General features: G+C 45.6%; 1 protein-coding gene across 2 annotated transcripts in view; it reads right to left on the bottom strand.

Moving 5' to 3' along the window:
• LOC144166518 (vitamin D 25-hydroxylase-like) overlaps positions 1-13,792 on the bottom strand; it is a 55,193-nt gene extending 41,401 nt beyond the window's left edge. For both annotated transcript variants that reach the window (XM_077696027.1, XM_077696026.1), the window contains exons 1-4: positions 13,763-13,792; positions 12,873-13,129; positions 8,979-9,103; positions 2,852-2,958 (exon numbers count right to left, since the gene is read on the bottom strand). In XM_077696027.1, coding sequence (XP_077552153.1) covers positions 2,852-2,958; positions 8,979-9,103; positions 12,873-13,099 — 459 coding nt within the window. In that variant the 5' untranslated portion in view covers positions 13,100-13,129; positions 13,763-13,792. The remainder of the gene's footprint in view (positions 1-2,851; positions 2,959-8,978; positions 9,104-12,872; positions 13,130-13,762) is intronic.
• Between the last annotated feature and the right edge of the window lie 8,761 nt (positions 13,793-22,553).

Genomic DNA, 22,553 nt, shown 5'->3' with positions numbered 1-22,553 from the left:
CTATCTACATCGTACTCTAACCACTGCGCCACAAAGCCGACACAGAATCAGACGCTATATACGCGCCTGATATCGTTGACTCATTCAAATTACTCCTGACGAGCGCTCTCTCGTCAGCAGTTTCCACAAGTGCAACAACATAACCATAACGCAAACTACTTAACGTCGTGCGCCCCCGGAAATGCTCTGCATTTGATCGTGCCCCTCGCGAGGGGCATGTTTCACTGCGGCTTCCTACTGGCCAGTACACTCGTCGCCATCTGTCGGATGTTGTGCGAACCCTTTGCGGCTGATGGCGCGCGATTTGAAATTTATGTACACTTTTTCTTGGCTAGATGTATAGTGTGTGTTTCCCACTCCTTCTATCTGCCGTAGCTGCGGCTGATTCACGGAGGGTCAGAGTTAGGTTGTCATTTAGCCTGCCTACACCAATCCCCGCGGCTTTTTCAAAAGGGAGAATTTTTTGAAGAGTCATTTAAACTCCTTAGGTATGGCTCTGACTGACTTCATGCGGGGTTTATAGTTGTGACGAGTTTCCTTCTTTTCTCAGATCCAGCCTTAACTTGGATATCATCATCCTATGATCGGTGCTCCGCTTACATAGCACCCATACGTCTTTCACAATACCTGGGTTGTCGCTTAAAATGAAGTCAATTTTGTTTGAACAGTGAAGCTCTTTTAAAATCGCAATTTTTTGTCTGCGCAGTTACAATCACCAAGAAATTGCCAAGCGCGCGCTGAATCTTACTGAGTAGATCTACGTCTTGCACGATACCCAGGTTGTCACTTTAAATGAAATCGATTTGGTTTTTGGTTGTACGATCGGCACTTTTCCATGTCCTTTTCGTGTTCTTTCGTTTGTAGAAGAATGTGTTCATAAACCTGAGGTTTTTCTCACTGCAAATTCCACCAGTACATCTTAACGACTGTTGCGATAGTCTATCTAAACGTTTCCCAATCACCTTTCCCCTATTTGCTTCTTACCCACCTTGCCTTTAAATTCTCCCCTCAAAATCGTGAACTGCATTGCGGCCTTCTTCATTGCTGATTCGACGTCCTGGTAAAAGCTATCTACGTCTCTATGATCATTGCATGGTTTTTAGCGCATAGGCCTGTGCTATTGTCAACCTGTATCGCTCATTTACCTTGAATACAACATCCGGGACTGTCTCGCTAACGCTGAAAAGAAGCCCCTCGTTTCCTGCTATTTCTCTTGTGGATTAAAATTCCCACACCATGTTCTTTCTATTCTTGGTGTAAACTGTAGTATGGAATATGACCGCTAGTTATCTCTACGAAGCCTTCTCCTGTCTTTCTAACATACTTAACCCTATAACATGAAACCTAATTTCTAAGAGCTCCTCTTGTTGTCCAGGTGAGCTTCCCTCACTAAACAAGGGGCGTGCGTTGAACGTTGCCAGGGTCAATTTTCAAAGCTGGCCTGCCCGGACCCAGAGATTCTTAGCACCCTTTCGTGTATCGCTGTTGTGACCACAGCAGTGGACAGGCGCTCCACAGCTTCTGGGAACTGAGAGTAGAGGGTTGAGTTGATCAGAAATGCAAGTGGCGGCCAAATACTACACCAGGGTGGCCAGATCCTCGTCTGGTGAGAGAGTGCGGTTCGCGTTGCTAAGAGCCTTTCTAGCATGCTTGAACCTTTCTAGTGTAGTCCTTTAGGTACCCGGGGTGACGGTTACTTCCGGAGCAAGCATTCCATACCTGAATGGGTAGGGCATAGAGAGCCAGACAAAAAAGAGCGAGAGAGCAAGAGACATTTTCCGAGGATGACGTTGCCTCGCCGCCTGTACTGATACTGAGCCATGGTGCACCATTTGTCGGTTTTGCTTTTTATACGCGTGGTTGTGAAGGATTTACGTAACACGCTCACTGACTGATGACATTCACAGACATCTGGCCATTGGGAAGGTAAGCCACTGCCATGCTCGAGTGAGTGAGTGAGTGAGTGAGTGAGTGAGTGAGTGAGTGAGTGAGGGAGTGAGTGAGTGAGTGAGTGAGTGAGTGAGTGAGTGAGTGAGTGAGTGAGTGAGTGAGTGAGTGAGTGAGTGAGTGAGTGAGTGAGTGAGTGAGTGAGTGAGTGAGTGAGTGAGTGAGTGAGTGAGTGAGTGAGTGAGTGACAAGCGGTGATAACTGTAAAACTGTTGGGGCTAGGAGGCTCATTTTGGGAAACAGGTTTTCTAGAACCATACGAAAGAGGATTGCGGAAGGGTTACAACTTACATGGCCGATTTCCTGACGAAAATGCAAAAATTCGCGCAGCTTCATCTAAACGCGTCTCCAATGACAGAAATGTTCTCGCTGCTCCTCAATGGCTTCAATATATATCTCTTGATGGAAAGCTGTTTCCTGATACTTCTTTCGCCAAGAGCACGCACTACCAAACAGAGCGATCATTCCTGACTTGGGAGTTGCTCGTTTCTTGTTGTTGACCGACTACATTTTAACAGAGCGTGGTCGTTTTCGCCGCAGTTGACTGATATTCACATTTTTGAACAGCGTCGCTGAAGGCACTCCCCATGCTGAAGTCATTTCTTCCCGGAATTCAAAGTTTTATAAAGCATGATTAAATGTAGGACAGGGACACCAAGGCAAGTGATGCTACTAGGATTCTCACTAAGGTGCCCGAAATAATTGCCTGGTAGACACGCAGGGAGCCCCCCGGACATAGCTTGGTTCGAACACCGGCAGCCAGCGCTTGCAGTTGCTTTTCTGCACGTTTCAACTTGTTGCGGTTTTACGCGGCCTAAACCGGGGTTCTCGAAATACACGGTGCCGCCGCTTTCGTCACAAGGATTGCTCGAGGTTCCCTGTGCAAACAACAACGGAGTCTCACCATCATCTTGTCTTCCATGGTAGTCCTGGCAAAGCCCAAGTCCCTCAACATGGTCATGCAAAACTTTTTGTTTGCACTCCAAAGTTTGCCATTAAGGCTACCAACTCCTGGAAAAAAAATATTCACGGGTTTTCTTGGTTTTTATTGCAATGGAGGACAATTTAATTAAATGTGCACCAACACACGCTATCTGTATTGCATAAAAACGTGTTCGTAAACATGATTACTTATCTGAAAACAAAATTCCAGCATAGCAAACTATTTTTAATTTGTAATCTTCTTTTCTGAGCATTAGTATTTCGTCGGCAATTTCTCTGTCATTTCGTTCAAGCAGAAATGCCTCATTTTCATTCGATATCCGTCAAAAAGAAATTCTCTCGTAGATTGCCACAATTGTAGCCACCAGCTCCGAAATCAAGTGCTCGCACTTGGAAGAATGCTTTTTCACACGCCAAGGGTATAATTATCCCAGCACCACGTCCCGCATACAACATTGCTCTCGTGAACAATTTTTGTGGATATAAAAGTGAATACATTAAAGTAATAATTTTAAAAATCACTACAACGACATTGTGCACCTACAAACCTTCATCGGACAAAACTTTCATTCGTAAGACTGTTGTTGTAGCGCACTCACCTCGTTCAGAGATGTTTCATAGAAGGACATCTCGATCTATAGCTGTGGTACCATTACGTGGTGCACAGAACTGTAGAGATTTTTCTCATGTGTACTTACATGATCTACTATTCCTGCCAGCTTATCGTATATAACGGTGGGCTCAAATTGTAGCACAGTTAAGCCTAGATGTAACGAACCTCTATGTAAGGAAGTCCTGGATTTAACGAAGTTTTTCAATTCCTCATTGCCACTCCCTTAGAAGCCCATGTGTTTTTGACCTCTATGAAACGAAGGCGTTGTGGCGGTTAACCTTAATGTTACGAACTGTCTAAGCTGAACAGCCATGGTTTTTAGCACTTTTTCTGCTGAATGATCGGCCAGAGGAAATGCACTAATTTGCCAAATGCTAGCACTGCTTCAAGGAACTAGCAGCAATGAAGTCGTCTAGAATCGCCAAAAACAAAAGTCGTCGTGATGATCTTGATGAAAGCAGCGGCTAGCGCCACCCCATGGCTAACGTAACACCAAACTTACATTGTGAAGCGTGACACCAGGCGGAAAAGGTAACTACACTCCAATTTTTTGGCGTGACTTGCGTCGTCTCCAGTCTTTCTCTCCCTCCTCTCTCATCCTTTCTTCCCACATGCATTTCCTGTATATCTACTTCAATAAAATTTATTCAGTCACTCATTTTTTTTTTCGCCCGTACCGCAGACTACCTAGCGTTTCTGCGTGCAAGTGCGGTGTCGGTTCGAGAGTTACGTTTTGAGGTGCTAGGCCTTCCTGTCTACCTGTAGTCACGCGTCTTCATTGGTACCCGTGGTGTCGGTTTGCGATGATCAGTCCTGTTGCCAGAAAATGGTAAGCTTTCTCTTTTGCAAGATAAGTTCGCATTTTTAAATTCCGTCGCCTCCCGGTGCAGTATTCCAGCGAGCACCCTCTGAACAATCTTGAATGGGAAAGAGTACGAAGTTCGCGAAAAGGCGCAGTTTCAGCATCAGTTTGTTTTATGAAACGCGTCTGAAACCCAAAAGTGTCAAAAGGCAGACGTGATAGCTAAGCTACGTTGGTGAATACGGGGGTAAGTGACCCAGCTTCTTTGAAGCTCCGTGCGGTCCATCAGCTCGAGCTAAAGGGGCACGCGCAAATCACGCAGCATTTCACTCTGAAATAAATGCTTGAAGGCCGAGTTCACCTTCACTAATGTCAAGCATTCTGGTTTCGCATCTGCTTCATCCACGCTAGCCTTAAGTCGAAACCTGCATGCAACGAAAACTTGGATGTGACGCAAAATTGCTAGCTTTTGTCGACTTACTTATATCTAGGTTTAATTGTAGTAGTTCTGCTCAAGGAAACATTCCAAGATAGCCTCCGAAAAGTATAAACAGCATTGTTTCTGATAAAAAAGGCCTCAGCCATCCTTTTTTGCAGGCTTGTATGATTCGTTTAAAAAGAATCAAATTATGCTGTTGAACGCGCTAAAGCTACACCCTAGCCGGCTGTAAAAACGGGCAATAAATAAAAACAAGCGAGACTGTGACGTAAGTCCACAGTTTCACGTACTCCGGTCCGGCCGCGAGGGTACATTAGACGCAAAAAAGAGAAGCCGATCAATTTAAAAAATTGTTCTTGAAGTTCCGGCGTCTAGCACGCAAGCCTTGTTCCCAATGAAGACAAACACATTTCCAGTTTTGGTTCATGTAAATGGTTCAAGTAATTCCTGCGAACTGCGAGTCTAGATCGGCTGTAGCTTTCCGTGGTTGCGAGGTTGCGATTAACTGTGTTAGTTGTGTGGTGTGAGTGATTAGTGATTCCAGATGTAGCCGTGATGACCACATTTTTTTTGTTGCCACGATTCTTGCAAAACGAAAGAAGTATTGTGTGAGATATCCATTAGACAACTCTGCGAATATTCTACGAAATGGTTTCCGCAGGCTGCAAGGCCGTTTACACCGCGGAATCCAGAAATTTTAAGAAACGATTGCAGCAGCATGCTCGTGACGTGAATAACAGCATTCGCAACAACGCTTAGCGCAACACGGTTTCACCAGTTACCCCAAGATTGATTGGGACAATTTAAGAATCGTCGGAATAGAGGAATGACAGCATCAAGGCTACATATAAAATCAATAATCATTCCGGCCAACCTAACACAGTTAAGGGCAACAACGGAAACCTACACCCTATCTACGCTTGCTGCTCGAAACGGAGCAAATCTAGCGATGTCCTCATAGTAAACATGGCTTTCGTGCTAGAAGTTTAAACGTCAAGAATTACATTTTTAGCAGATCGGCGTCTCATCTTTGTGTCTAATACACGGTGCTTAGAAGGCGCGCCATAGTGGAGTGCTCCGCATTCATTTTCATCAAGTCGATGCGCGAACGTTCTCGTTTTTCGACTGCCTCCATCAGATAAGCAAATACCGCGGCAGGGATCCAACCCGGCCACGGTGGCTGGTTTTATGACGAGTAAAATATGGGGTGAACTACACGACACGCTTTCTGTTCACGCAAGCCAGTTGCCACCAGCCCCAGCCGATCACCCCCTCCTTACCCCCAGCGCGTGCGCGGCCTCTCATGCCCAGCTGAGACCAGAAGGCCATACCCCTCCCGCGCCCTCTTGTCCTTCTTGGTTCCACGCAACTTCAAGTGGGGCATTGGTGGCGTGAATTCTTCGGGGAGAGACTTCAATAAACCCGTCACGGGTGTGTATGGCGGCAAAACCTTAACAATGTATTCTTGTCTCCTGTCGGCTTCGCCACACGCATTCATTTCCTGAACTATGACTTCACCTATTGCTTTCTGAGGGGGCTGCAGTACAGTCTTAGGCAAAAGATGGCGCCACCAGTCCACGGCGCGCGCGCCGCTCGTGGGACCTTGTTCTCGGCGGTTGCACTCGGTCTTGCAAGAGGTAGCATCAAACATCCCCCTCTCGAGGGGCACGATCAAATGCAGAGCATTTCCGGGGGCGCACGACGTTAAGTAGTTTGCGTTCCGTTAATGTTGTTGCACTTGTGGCAACTGCTGACGAGAGAGCGCTCGTCAGCAGTAATTTGAATGAGTCAAGGATATAAGGCGCGTTCGAAGCCTCCCATTCTGTGTCGGCTTTGTGGCGCAGTGGGTAGAGAACCATGTACATTGCGTTCCGCCCACAGGGTCGAGGGATCGAAACCGGGCGCCGGATAGTATTTTTTTTATATAGTAGGGGCAACGACGGTGCGGACTACGGACGTCAACGCGGGTGACATCGTGAGGTACTGAAATGCTCTCCATTTAAAAGGACCTAACGGTGGTTTTCTGGGGGACCAACTGAATTTCCTAGATTCATTCAACCCTTCGAGGAATATGTGCGAGCGGACGAACGGTTGTCCGCAACCGGTCGGTGCGCTCCGATACTTCCCAAGGACGAAATGCTGGAAGTGAGTCACAGAAAAAGCACAAGCCATCCCGAGCAATGGGACGCAATCGGGCACCTACCTCAACACGAACCTAAGACGCTACCACTTGACCACGCGGCCAATTTTTCTTTTTGGCCACGTGGACAGCAATGAAACCTGTTTTATTTATACAGGAAGTGGTTACATTCCTTATGACTGCTGCTTTCGAGCATGGTAATTACAATAGCATGTATGGTCAGCGGTTCGGCTATACCAAGACAGTAGTTACCAATGAACGTAACATCGCTAGAAACGGGTGCGCTATTTTAAACAGCAATGCCGTTATTTTAACCCTGTACTTCCCAATGTATCACACACGATACGCAATCTTTAGTTCTTTTTTACTCTCACCTGGGCGTTTCCACTGTATCAGTTCTGATACCTCCTGAGCATTTAAAAAAAACTATAGTTTTGTAACTGGCCGCTTGTAGTCCCAAATACCGTTCGCAAGGTGGCCGCCTCCATCGTAGGCACGCTTGGCGGTGCAGAACTAATTCGCAAGGTAACTCGGTGCCAGTAAGATTTCGGCGTGACTCTACAAGTTACATGGAAGGTATATGACTGATTTTTACGAGGCCATCCATGTAGAAGCGACGCTTCGACGCTGTTCAGTAAATCCAAATTGACTGTATAATATATGACACAATAGGCAATAAAAGTATCTCGATGTAGCATATATGATGCAGCGGCCAGTGCTGTAGTAGATTTGAGCGAGTTCGTGTGACACCAAGAGAGCTTCAATTTTTCATTGCCGGTATCACATACGCCCTTAAAAAAACGAAGAAATTAAAGAGGTGAACCACCACACCCGCTGTTTTATCATCTGACATAAACTGCTGTGTTATACATTTCACGTTCGATTGCATGGGTTCCGCTGCGCGGCCGTTCGCCCATGCTGGAGCGAACGCAGTGGGTGGCGCACTTCGCTGTTATGCGTGACCACCTCCAAGATAAAAATGAGTGGCGCTAGTGGCCGTTCCTACATAACGTATGCTGGTGTGACTAGGAAGCAGGTAGGTGTGACTGGGAAGAAACGGAGTGGGTCACCGTGCATACTTTCTGACAAGAGGCATTGTTGCAAGATCAGGCCAGCTTTTTAAAGTAAGTTTTAATGGGAAACGACTGGGGATACAAAGTATTTGTACGTGTTATGAATAATTGCAACTGCGTTTTCCAATTTTCGCGGCTAAACTGCCCTTGTGCCTTGTATCATACATGCTATATAATGTAATTTTGTAACCTCGGGAGAAAAAAAATTCATAGCGTTTCTTTATTGTTACATTCAAAAGTACAATGTAATATAAAATATATTATTTCTATTGTTTTTATTGTTTCGGCATTACAAAATTACAAAAATTTAAAGCCTATCTTTAATTTACGAGAAATGCTACCACTATTCAACATATTACAACTACCACACGAACCTTACTTTTGTTTACAAGCGCAGACTTACACAGGATTTACGTGCTATTTCGATCATTCATTTTTTAAAGAAACCAAATATACATGAATTTGTTTCGGCCCATTGGTATTAGGTCCTCAACAACGGCGCTCCAAATCTGGTAAGCATACAGAATAAATAGAAAACTTCAACTTGTTACAATCAGTGAACAAATCAAAAGAAATAAACACACCACCCCTCTTGTACACTTTTATTTATTTAATGTACCCTCCGGGCCAGAGGCATTGAAGAGGGGAGTGGGTTTTACAAAAAAAACATGCTGTTCACTTGTACATGCTGTACACTTGAAAACATGCTGTACACTTGTACAGCATGTTTTCAATTCTTTAACGTACACAAGAAATGCGTAGTGCCGTTTCGTCGAAAATGAGAGATTTCTTCTGAACAAACTACTGCTATCCAGAAAATAAACGAGGCACTCCTACACCGTTTCGTAATTTTGGAAGAGAAATGTGGTCGCTGTCTGTCTCTTTCTGCATACTTGATTCTGCTAAAATTCTGCATTTAAAATATGTCCTTTTGTTGTACTGCCACAATCTATGAAACCGATAACGAAAAAGGCAGAGCGTTCTTCATACAAAATATTTGGGTTGAGAAGCGTTGCACTTACCTGCGAAATATTCACGATGAGTCCCAAGGGTTTTCGAACGATACAGTATTTCGTTAGTGTTTAAAAATTTCCTTGTGCTCTCGAAGTCGTTAACTACAACAATATTCATACCGTTAAACTTCAGCCTGGAAAAACAACGAAAGGACACATACAATTCCTACAATATGTTGCCCGTTACTTCATAACGACTTTCTAGCAAAAATTTTTCGAACGCAAAAGCAATGATTTTTAATAGTCACAGCACTTTCAGTTCTTGCAACAGCCTAATTATTTGAGATTTCATAGTAACTAAATTTTCATTCTTTGATATTGCAGAAGGTTTCAGCTGTTCGGTAGACATGATGGCAGTAACGACCATTATAAGCTTCCTAGACCCCTTTTCCTTTTTCTCTACACATAGAGAAACTCTACAGGTATGGAGTGTAGAGGAACCACTAGAAGAAATTGAAACAAATCGGCACCACAAAACTCCGTAGTCTGCCAAATATACTAACTACAGCTACACAAGCTGTCGGTAAATACATTTTGATCTTAGGGAATACCGAATTCCCGAAACCAATATTTACCCTAATATTAGAGTACGAGGGGCGTTCATAGCAAGTAAAGGCAAAAAATACGAACCACAAATAAACATAGGTTAACCCACAAATTCGAAAGTATTCAGAAGAATATATAAAAAAGAGGTGACCTCCAAGAGGAACAATCTCTGCGAGAAACGAGCGTCAGCTTCCTGGTATATGCCTTGCATTTCCGCTATCTTAACGGACAGGAGACTGAAAATGCCAGCAGTTCACTAAGCATGGGTTAGACAGCGGCCCTTGGTTTAGCTACTGCGAAGAGAATGTTTTGGTCTGTCTGTCTGTGTATCGATAAACCGAAGGAGTCGCCCAGCCAAACTTTGCAGAATTCTTGAATGAGGGGTTTCATAGGCAAAAGAATTCTAATGTATAAATCTTTTAGCATAAAATTTAGTTGCATGCATTCTTCTGCTAAAAACATTAGGGATATTTGAGTCCACCATAATTTATAAATAATACTGGCAGTGTTTTTCTAGCACACATAGACGTGGGCGAAATTTTTGCCATATCGCCGAGGAAAACTCGTTCAACACCATATTTGTCTATTCAATACCAAAAGAGCTCACGTCCGAGCCTATGCTTCTGCCGAGGCACCAAGCCTAACAATAGTAACAAATCCCAACGAAGGGGGCGCCAGAAGTGGGTGTACTCAAATCTAAACCGAGTTCGTTTAGCCTCATTGCGTTTATCATGGATGAACGGAGATTAGAGGGGAACATCGTCAGTTGCATGTGGTGAGGGTGGCAGGGCAATTACGCGCCACGAGCGGCAGAAGACTCATACGCGACCAATTTTATCCAAATACGCGAGCAGATATGCGACCAAGTTTTAAAATACGAAGGGCTTTTTCGGTTTATCTGTCAGTATATTCATCACTTCAGCCTTCCGTCCAAAAGCTAGAACGATTCTTCATAAAGTATATATAGGCAATTCCAATACAAACAACTAAACCTGCGTAAACCTGCGTTTCCAAGTCATACATTTCCCCATTACGCAGCGCAAATAAACCCGCCGCCCAGTTCAGACCGAATTTTTTTAGTCACCGGTAGTTCTTGGGCTATTTTATTCTAACACATTGTTATTTGGTTTCCCATAGCACGTAAAAACAATTACCGGTTCCCATGCAGCATTTACCATGAAATATTTGTGTCGAAATGAACTGATGTTTAACATTTTTTTAGAGTTATTCAGCTTGGCGTTGTTGCTGATTATTGAGACGATGAGTCGTTGGAAGTTTTAATCTTCCTTGGAAAGACTTCCCGAGCGCCAACATCAGAGAGGCTCACACCGGGTTCCCCAGGAGCCTTCCCCAAAATCAAGTTTCCGCACTAGCCAAGCTTTCCGTCGCGGTCCCTGAAAACTATAGCTTTATGTGGTGTAATACTCTAGTTTCATGGTCACACTTAACTGTTCCGCCTAACTACTGTGAGTTTGCGTGTCAAGTGGCCACGTGGCCCGTGCAGCGATGGAAAAATTAAAGCTCTTGAAGCTACAGTAACAACAGAAAATGAAATCCCACAAGTTTGTAAGAAACTATTCATATCAGCAGTTGCGACATTATCTGTTTGAGCGCACCACTTTAGGTTTTTGTATTCACCAAGCACTAAGAGCGCGACAACACTGTTCACAAAGCCATTCAATGAGCTTAGGACAGCCAAACCCAGTGTTTCAACCGCATGTTGTTGCCTTTTTGCCTCCCGAATCCTGTCTGCTACGTGGTGCTGAGTCGCGCCTCGTGAACTGTTTAGTGTGCCTTCTTTGCTTTATATCGCCACATATATTATGGTGTTGTCAGCACCTTGCTCTTCTCCGTTGTGCACAACATAGGCTTTGCTTCGGCCACGGCGCAGAATTCTGCCTTCACTTTAGTCGCAGTCGATGCTATGTGTGTTTTTTGCGATCCCAAACATAGGTGGGCAACCGAAGTTAGCGCAGGTCATTACCAGGCTAACTACAGTTTTGCTCTTCCGTGTAACGCAGGCCGACTATGGTTAAGTCTAACTGCTCTTAGGTTAACCAAGGTTATAGGGTGTCCGTGTAACTCGGATATAACTTCACCATACGCAGCCCCCCCCCCCCCCCCTGCCTTTACCGATAGTCATTTACTCGGCCCCGCTGAGTGATCAGCTGAGGCTAGCTACAGTTGAGTGTAAGATAATTCCTCGCTGTCCCAAGGGCAAGGTGTCTGAAACAGCAACACCAGCCCCCTCCGAATTTGTCGAAAAAGCAAAGAAAGCTTCACGTTAAAACCCCGCGTTCAAAATGACAGAAAAAGGCTCCAACACATGCGAGGTAAAAGTGAGGGCAAAAAGAGCACAACTCCCGCACGAGCTGCCCCAGGCAAATAATACACCAAAGATAAAAGAATAGATCTGCGCTGTCCAATAGGTGGTGCGCGAGCAATGCGAATTTGAGATATTTGGAGTGCACTTAACGCACACTCAATTAACCAGGAGATGTGGGAGAGCAGAGACGAAGCTGGCAAGGGGTGGGACTCAAGAGCAAAGAAGGAGTGACGGGCCGGGACACGAGATGACTCTTGTCTTTCGACTTTAGTGGCAGTTAGACAAGCTTATACGGGGCCATTTTTTTGTAACCCTCCTAAGAATTGAACAGACAGGTTCCTAAAAACAAACTAACAATGGTGCTTTTTTATTTCTTGTGTATGCATAAGGAACAGTGTATTGGTATACTGGTAACCCAAGACGAAAATAAATCATAATTAACGTTGCGATTCTTCCTTTTTCGGCGCCAAGCAGTTTTTTCTAATGTTTTATATGCCGATCTGCACGCCAACGTGCCATCTTTGGGTGTCTCTAGCAATTTTTTCCAGACTCCGGAGCCCATCTTTTTTACGAGTCAAACAGAGCAAAACATTATGCAGCTTCATTCTGAAAACCCAATTGTATGCTAGAAAAGCGAAAACTGACGTGACCTTCCCGTTCGTAATTCAACACGAGGGCATTGCGTGAACTATATGCCTTCCTGTATTTTTTTACCCAGCCGCCAATCAAAAAGTATGACATATATAGGGCAGCCAAATATAGCGTCCTGAAATCCTGCATCTTCTCCGCCCACTAACATCCTACACTGCAACAGCACTGGAATTGATATAAGACCAGAGCCAAACATATTAGGGTGGTCACTAATGCCTTACGGAGGAACAGGTGTAGAATTGAGGGTAGGGCGGATTTTCTTCAACCACATCTAAGCCAACAGGCAAAATAAAGAGAAACAACCAGTGCACCCTTGTTAAGCCTACGCTGCCTCTAACTATGGTTTATTTAACGCAAAGGGGCAACCTTTTCAGACGTACCTGTAAACAGGCCCAAACATTGAGGCCCACTCAAGGGCTTTTGTTTTGAAGAAATCATGTGCCTGTATCTCCACGTGTCCCCGGTAACTACTGGAGGGAGGCATCGGTGGCAGGCGTGCACCGGGCGGAAGTTCACGTCCGAAAAGGCGCCTTCTTAAGAACTGAAGAGCGAGCCACACAAGGAATGCAAGGATGAGGCTGAGGACCACCGATGCAGTGAATCCCATGACACCTGATTCCGTTGTTGTCCTCACTCACTGCATACAGGCGATGTTTGTGAGAAAATACTGAAAAATCTGTCACACATGAAATTTATAAAGTTGTATTTATTCTGCATTGCAGCTTTTCACGTTGATTTTTTGTTTGATGTTAATTAGCGTTGGCGATTGCTCGAATGCCCCTAGGCTAAATTCTCTCTTCTGCCGCCGTGTGACCTTAAAAGGGGGAACACCCCTCCTGACTCTAAGCAACTTCAGCGAAAACGAATACTTCGTGAGCTGTACGTTATCGTAGTAACACGCGGGCATTATTCGGCTGAACTCATCCCCGTTCTTTTTTTTTCAGATTGCCGGATTTTTCACTGTTTTCGAATGAATATGCACTGCCTAACATTACAAACTCAGATTTCAGTGCTGACGAAGGATGACGCCACTTCTATAGCTTGCTGTGCGTTTCTTTTGCTCAGGCATTTGGATCTCCTTTTAGGAATCGCATTGCCTTTTTCTATATGAGAGCACTAGTTTTTGCAGTGGTAAGCATGGAATATGTTTACGGCAAACTTCTAGCGAACACTTTTTAGAAACAGACTATTTAACAACGACGGCTCAAAATTTGCCGAATTTTAAGTAACCCATTATATATTATGAATGCAGACTGGGTAAATATCTTACCTGACAAGCTGACGCGGTGATACACGAATGAGAAACCACCTTTTGTGAAACACCGTTGGCTTATATATGAAATGGCTAGGCCAAATGCACATGAAAATAAAAAAAAATCAATCAATGTCTACTTAGAACGTATTTTATCTTTCGGTGGTATGCGTGACAGGTCAATTAGTGCACATTTTGCAAAGGGAAGATATTGCTACGACTGCTTTAAAATATTTATGTTCCTACAGATAACAATTGCTTAAATGGAACTTTCCTCGTACGGCGCTGGACGAGCGCAATATATTCTCGAAATGACCAACTCTGCGAACGAGGAACCAGTTAAATATATTGTGCAATAAAATACGTGCACGTGACAGATATTCTAATGGGTGGGTTGGTAGGTATTTGAAAATGCTATATTCAGTGAGGCTTCTAGTGCTATATGCGGTCACTAACGTCTCTCAGTCGTGCTTTAAATATATACCATATCTTATTTGTATCGAGGCCCTCTAAACAAGAGACTCACTTCGTTATTAGAGTTATTTCCCTAAAAAGTAGTGCGAGTTTTTTCCGTTCACTCGATTGGCGCCATGAAGCACTTTGGATCAAGTGAGAATTCTTGTGAAGTTACTGGCTATAACCATAGTTTACTGTATGCATATACATACCGTCTTCTTCGTCTGCGGCGGAAATTTCTATATTGTGGCAAGATTAACACTTGGGAACGCGCAAAGCCTAAAGTTCAATAGATTTAATGGTTGCGAAGTGGTGGCATCGTCTCAGAGAGCTCCCGACGCCAATCGCGCAACTATGATTCGCAGCCTCAGGGACCTCAGTTGACTCCTCTGTTGTCCCGTTCCTTCGCGCTGTTATTCTCAAAAATATGCGCCAACTGGCCCGCCTACGATCCGTGTTGCAGTTAATCTCAGAAACAGGGTTCTCGGCCGTTTCTTTTGTCCTGCGAAGATGATCGTGCGGCCATTAATTTCCCGCCCTTAAAATGCATCAACTCTATGACTTGCATAACAAAAAGGGATGTGCTATGGAGGTACGGCACTTCGTGCATTATTGCTCATGGTGAGGCTTCAGGTAGAAGAAGTAGGCCATTTCATATTATTGTATGGCGCAGGACAATGCTGAGGCGAACCATGATATTGGAAAAGCGATTTTTTTACAAGAGATGTGAGTGTTTGAAACAAACAGGAAACCCAAAAACTGGGTTTTGGGGTTTTTTTTCTTTAGGAATAATATTGAAAGAAACGAATAGAGGCTTCCCGTGGAAAACCGTTGCGATGTTACCCATATGCAATGACAGAAACGCTTCTCAAATTCAATGCGTTGTGAAATCGTACTCAGATTTCGACAGTAGAAGCTCAGCTGGGACTTTTGAGATGCAGCACGTAACAATTACATTATTTTCAGTGTTAGAGGAAAAATCCATCGGGCACCTAAACCTCTTAGGTGATGTGAAGGCGAAACTCAGCGATTATTGAAGAATTATTCACTGCTGCATGGTGTTTGCATTGCCGTCACTTTCACCTGCTAATGGACAAGCATCCGGATAGTTCTTGTTCAACCTTGGCCCGCTACAGAGCCACACTTCGCTGCGGCTCTTCGCGATCCGGGTTGAAATTTCATTCGGACCTCAAAAAGTTTCTCTGTGTATTTTATTTACTATTTTTTTAGCAGCGGTAATTTGGTTTTGTTCGTGTAGTCGCCAGCAAGTACGGTCACTTTTTCTATTTGATGAGCCATCTAAAGCTTTCGCGTTATGAAATTCTTCAAAATTTTATATATATGTGCGAAATAGTCTGTTCTCCATTTTTGATATGTAAAAAAAATAAAACCCTGTTATTTTTACGCTCCTCAAAATTTTATGAAAACTTGCATCTCTACGCGCAACAGACGGCTCGCGTTGTCCTTAGACGTTGGGATAAAAGCGCTATGTTCCACTTGCGTCTTCGTCGTCTTGTGACCATACGCAGCTGTCGAGGACGATTGTCGCGCTCGAAGTCGTAATAAGTAGCCGATAGGTGTGAGTATGAAAGATACCACAAGAATCTACATTGACGCCGTCGTTGCGCCACCGTTTATAATGAGGATGTTGGTGAACACCGACGCTGGATCTGCAGTCCCCGCCAACGCTATGAAGAAATTTCCGAAGCCCTTGAAGCCACGCCTGAAAACACGGCAGGGGAACGTCATCGTCCTCTGGTCATGTTGTGGCTGTTCGGGTCTCGGCTCGTATCACCTGGTCACAGGCTGGGGACACGGGGCGAGGAACGGTCGTGTCACTGGCTCGCCTCGTCTGGCGCATGCCGGCGCGATCGAACAGACTGGAAAAGTCGGCTTTAGGATCCGACACGGAGAAACGCTGGGGTCAGGATGGATGATGAACACCATACCCACCATCAAAGATGCCACGTAGTGCCTGGACAATGTTTGGGAGAACCATGGGCAATGGTTAAGCAATGCAGTTACAAGATGTCACCGATCGCAGCGCGCGCAGGGTACGCGCCACACGCGGCTTCTTTCTCTTTGGTCGTTCTATGCTCCACTCGCGTCATCGTCTTGTGACAATACCTTGGGGTTCGGCGATACGCCGGTGGACTGCATCAGGGAAGATTTTATATCTAAGTTGATCGATGCGACGAAGTACCTTCAGCAGCTTCTTGCTAGGACCACGACGCTGTACTGGTACCCAGATCCAAACTCTGTCCCCTGGAGCAAAATGTACATCAAGTCAACGGGGGTTGTAGCGGGCAGCGTCAACAGTTGGCTGATCTTTCATTCTGATTCCTGCTATTTGCCATCCTTCCAGGGGCGATGAAATGTGATTTCCGTATTTTGGAGGAAGAGGTCACTCAGTAGGCGAGGTAACACTGGGTCGAGCATTCCATTCATTTGTCGGCCGGGCGCAACGTAACATGAGTTAAACTCGTTGTTGCCGGCACTGCGGTATTGTATGCGAACGTCACAAAGAGGTGCACTTCGTCCCACGTTTGATGCGCGACGTCTGTGAACACGGAGATGATATCGGTAATAGTTCTATGAGGTCCCCGTGAGTTCATTTGTTAAGATGGTATGGTGTTGTTAGGCGGTGACTGGAATTACTTAGTCAGAGTATGACATGCTGGGACGTGCAGTCCGAGACGCGGTCAGTGATAAGCCCATTTAGAGCACTACGCCGCAACACAATGGACGTGACGAAAATTGAACAATTGGATCGCTTTTTACAAAACGAAGCGCTATACATTCCCCAGCCCCCCCCCCCCCCTCGTCTCAAACAATACGCCGTTCTTGTAACTAGCCGCTTCTTTGAGTTTGAAAAAAAAAATGAGCCAAGATGAATTCCTTTTTGTTCGAATGGTGTTTTTTCGACTGGATAGTTTGGACAAATGTGGCCAGCCTTGTAGCAGTTTGTTTTGTATCTGGCATTCCCGGCATGTTGTTGTTTAACCCCGCACTGACTTTGGAAGACGAGGCGAGTAATAGTTTCCCCGGATACGTTCCAATGCCTAGCAATAGAGGTGTACTCGAGGGTGGTCACGACTAGTGTCACAAGATAAGGTTACAAAGTATCGGCCTTCGTTTTTTTATTGTTCCCTGCCACCGCCATGAACATTGGTAAGTAAGCATCACGTGACGTTTGTTTACACTGCGACGATACTTGGGTGCCGCCATTTTGTGCCACGTAGATTTTCAGTCGGTCAACTTTACTAGACTTAGCTTGTCTTCACTGCTCTGCGGCTGCGTATGACTAAGTTTGTTTCGAACTAAAATCAACAGTAACGCGTTAGCAAAATTTCAGTAGCAGAAGTATGTCCGATGGTGTCGTTTTCCTGCATCTTCGGTAGTGTTGTAAACAAGCTAACGCGACGTCGTTAGCGGCAAGGCCGTAGATTCGGCAATGTCCCAACCCTGATCAACGCCAAAATGGCCGCGGTTGGTGAGTTCGTTCATCAGTGGCGGTATTCTTATAGCTCATATAGTGATACTAGTCATGACTAGAGGCTGGATTTCTGGCCATAAAAAATCGCGTGTTAGGCGCAGAAAACAAGAAGGTAGAACGACGTTTGGTGCCTCCAACAATATAGGCCTGATACGTTTTTGCATCAATGCAAGTAATTTAAAATGTAGACTTGAGGGGCCTGCAGCTACGACAGGAAAGCCAAATGTGTTATTGATTGTGATGGCACAACGGCACCAACAGTCCAAAATGGCCATTCAAGTGCACCACAAAGCTGCTCCAGTAAGGACGATCTATTGTGTCCAGTAATTCAACAGGCGCAATGATCACATTTACGTTCACTTCCCACTGTCGCTTTCTCGAGCCCACGACATCGCCCGAGATCTATCCCGCCAGGCGACACGAGGGTGTATGTTAGAAACTGTGTGTCCTTTTGTTACATATCAAGATATAGTGGGGTACTATAAGTGCCAAAGAATGATCTATCCCCCCGCTCATGAATCTAACCAAAGGGCAGGAGCACTGCCTCCTGCTCCTCCAACAAATACGCTTCCCCATCCGTCAAAACTTCACTAGATCCATCCCACTTAGTACTTCCTTTTGTGGAAACTTTGCACTGCCCCGGGCATCTTTACCATATGGTATGGGAGTGTTCCGAAAACCCAAAACTCAAAGAATAGCGTACCCTTCCTGTCAGCAGTGGGAGAAGGAGCTGTCCAGCTCGGGTCTCGATTCCCAGCTTCGGCTGGTGGAAAGGGCTGTGGCGGCAGGTGTCTCCAATGGAGCCCTCGACCGAGGGCACCACACGGCATTACGATGCTGTCAATAAAGTTTATCCTCCTCTTCCTCGAGCGTCTCATATAGTGAAGCAGGAAGGAAAGAGAAAACTTAGAAGCTGGCAATACTGCATAAAATGTCCTACTTTAGTCTTCCTCGCAATAAACTCAATACAATCACAACAGACAAAAATATTAAACGCAAAACAGACTACGAAGCATTAGGAAATTAACATATTCTTACATAAGGACTATATAACGCAACCCTGAGAAGATTTGTATGTGCAATGATATTATTCGAATCGTACCGGCAAGACACCCCAACAGTGCCAAAATCACGTCCACACATTAAAAGAGCGTTTTCAAAAACATGTTTAGCAGCCAAACAAATTTTTGATGCGAAAGCGTGTGCTAGAGCCCGTCAGCAGTAATAATTTCAAGGAGTAAGGAGGTGCAGCTGTGCAGTGGTGTTCTGCCTTAGACTCTTCAATATAAGCGTTATCTGCTAACAAAACAGCATTGAATGTTTCATCATTGCGTTGAAAATTGAGTGGGATTGGAGTATGGGTGTACAAAAAAAAAGATGGGACGGCAGATGTTTGAAGAAACTTTTTGTACAGCAGGCGGAAGTTAGTCTGAGAACCACTGTTAAAATAGTGCAAGGAATATCAAACTGCACCATCTATAGATTTTTATTGAAAACTGTGCCTCTTGTCACTGACGATAAGCTGCTCCTTTACTGCTGCTTGTGGTTGCTTTTCTGGAGTTGGTTGAACTAGAGGACTAGGTTGAAGGCCATACAGATAAGAACAGTCAATTCTATACGGTTCATGAAGGGTGATCTCAAACTGCACTCGAAAGCAAACTTTGAGGCGCGATAGTACGCATGTACGCGCCGAGGTTGTAAAATATGCATTTATAGCGTGTTTATTGGCACCTAGGCACAAACGCAAATAAAGGCGTTCATAGGCAATATATGAACACAACAAACGCCGTTCTTTACCTGTAATCCATGCTCATATATCAAACTGGTGCAATAGGAGCGCAAGCAACAAAATAGGCATTTGCCTAAAATCCCATCTCTTATCAAAACATACCTCAATAATCTCGCTTTCAAAGCTGTTTGACATAAAGAAAAGCCACGACCGGCCGTTCGCGTTAGTCTTTCGGAGGTCATGTCATGACCTGCGACCAGGACCAGGAGCATTGACCATCTGCTCCGGGGGGAGTAGTAGGAGTGGTCGTACACTCCCCTCTGCCCGCATCCGCCTCCGTGTGGTGTCCCACGGGCAACGTCCGGCTCCCGAGCCCGACGGCTAAAGGGGTGCGCGGCAACTGGTCTAAGCGGCCGTGTGGTGGGACCAAGGGTTTCAATGATTCCAGGAGCGCCGGGCCAACTCAGCCCGGCGTCCAACCACCACACACCCGGGGTGCGGGTAATCCCGGAGTTGACAACCACTTCGGCCTAGCCGGGGTGGCCACGGACTCGACCTACCCACCTGGCGGCTCATGCACGAACTGTGTCAGGGCTCACCTCTACCCCATCAGGGACCCCGGTGAGAAATCGGCCGGAGGTCTCCATTCGGGTGAATGTCCCCCTAGACCAGTTGTTCGTCTGATATGACAGAGTTCGCAAGTGGTTTTACTCGGCCCTGAACACTACGTGTGTTTACGCCTGAACACTAAGTGGGATGCGTCAGGTGTCTGGGTACTAACGCGTGTGCACTCGGAACTCTGCTGGATGGTAGTCCTCAACTGCTAGTCGCCCTTTGAGCAGCCGTACAGAGAGTGCGTTCCATGTTGCGTGTCCCGAGTAGGAGACGATGGGTTCGCCCTGTCCCTGCGATTCGGCAGGTAGGACTCCGGTGGGCAGTGCTGGCCTTCGAGCAGCCCCCCCCCCTCCCCTCCCCCTCCAAGATTTTGACCCACGCACCCCAAACAATCAACAATAACGTTGGCTGTTAGGTTTCCACCCATTTTCATTCAGGGGAGCGTATCTTTTTTTCCCGAGAGTCTTGTGCTCCCGCCTTACCCATCCCAGATGACCGGTACATGGCATCTGGTTGGGCAGACCGGTCTCGTGGGTCCTCCTCGAGCCGGATTCTTTCTCACCGCAGGAGGTCTCCGCATTACAGCTCGTCGTTGCAAAGCGGCGGGCACATCAAGATACTATACAGAATGATGAGAACTTGCGTGAGAAAGATTGGAGAAGGTCTTTGAATTTGAGCAGCTGAGGAACCTGTCGCCGTTGTGCTGCCAGATCCAATATGTTCTGTGTCTCAAGAGTGGCGTCGTGGTCGTCTACGTCAGTGTAAGCGTTTGTCACGTGGGCCCGTGAGATCAAAGCTTAATCCCTACGTTGCGGTGTGGCATTTATCAGTTTCTAAAATTACATTCTTGAAGCCTAAGGCCCCACCAAGCTGGTCGGCTGGACGTGTCCCTGCATTTAGCATGGCAACGCAGTGAACGGCGGTCGTTGACCACCCAAAATTCCATTACAAACATTTAGTGCCGAAAATTGGTTTCTCTCGAAATGACCGTTGGCCACTTGTTTTCTGTAGAACAATATTCCCTGCGATACTTTTGTGGTGCGGGCTGGCTCTCTTGTCTATCTCACACTCTGTAGAACAATATTTGTGGACCGTCTTTGGTAAGCGCATGACTGCGTATGGTATGAGGCGCTCAGAGGCCTCCTACGTTGGAATAAGCGCAAAGCCGAGACCGGTGTTAGTGGCGTAGGTATGAATTTCTGCTTCAGCATCTCGATCAAAGTAATCTAGGACGGGCGTTGTCAGCAGAGATGTTCTGAATTCGTCAAATACAAGCCATATTTCCACGTTTCACTGGAATATTACGGAATGCTTTGTAAGAATAATTAGTTGTGTGGTTATCAGAAAGAATTTCTGGACACAGCGTCTGTAGTAGGCGTGCAGGAAAAGCAACCAACTGGCTGCCATCATGTCAGTTGGTTCCGGGAACGCACTTTTTTCGTGCTCAGCAGTCACACCTTTCTTGCAGACGTATCCTTCAAAATTTAACTCACACTAATCGAACCGGCATTTTTTCAGAGTCACTGTGAGACCCGCGGTTTTGAAGGCGTTCAATGCTGCTCTTGGCTTTTTAGGTGTTCGTCATACTGGCAAAGATGACGACGTGGTCCAGATAAACGAGGTGCGTCTGCAATTTAATGCCGCCGAGAACGGTGTACATGACGCTCTGTGTTGGGACGTATTTACTTATTGTAGAGATTACTTCCACAAAAGGGAAGCTGGAAAATTTTTTGCAGATATAATAATATACATTTACAAAGTTACTAATTGAGTAATACAGATTTTACAATTAAGAAAAGGTAAAGTGGCATTGTTAAGAATAAACAATGTCCTGAAAATTAAAGCCGTTACACTCAATGTGAACGCTGTCGGAAGTTCAGAGCAGTGATTCGCCATAATGGGCTGTACAGCCGTTATCCGCTTACTCCTACCATCCCATGCAATTCAAATTTCCAACCTTGCAGTGCTAGCGCGCCCCCTGCCTGAAGCCGCGCCAGCGGGAGTTCTGTTCTCTTTGTGCTTTTTATCCCCGCACGTGCCGATGCTCCACTGCCACATTTTTGGTTTACTATTATAAAAACCAACCCAAAGGGCGTCCTTAACTAAAGGAACGCAGGCGCTGCCGGTTAATTACGTATATTTTTCCTCAAATGTACCTATAAATGTTTTTGTGCTAAACAACGGCAAGATGTATGACAAGCGCCAGCGTTCAACGTGTTTCGAATGCTTATGACTATATAAATCACCTGGCTTTCGAAACATCTGGGGTACGCTGCGAACAACAGCGTTACCCCGCCACTTGGTGCCTTATATACTTAAGTCGATCGAGCGAGCTAGGACGCCAAGGCGAGCGCCTAAAGTTCTCTGCACTTAAAATTACATTACACCGGACCGCCACTGGAACATCGGTGTTCTCGGTAGTGGTGGTGGTGGTAAATCATTTATTACAGGTAGGAAAGGTTCGCTCTTGAAGGCGGGAAAATCCCTCAAACCAGTGCCCCTGCGCTGGCTGC

This window comes from Haemaphysalis longicornis, unplaced genomic scaffold, assembly GCF_048455015.1.
Source record: "Haemaphysalis longicornis isolate Haplotype H1 unplaced genomic scaffold, Haemaphysalis longicornis Haplotype H1 scaffold_174, whole genome shotgun sequence".
Taxonomy (NCBI): domain Eukaryota; kingdom Metazoa; phylum Arthropoda; class Arachnida; order Ixodida; family Ixodidae; genus Haemaphysalis; species Haemaphysalis longicornis.
This window is presented reverse-complemented; position numbering and strand designations above follow the sequence as displayed.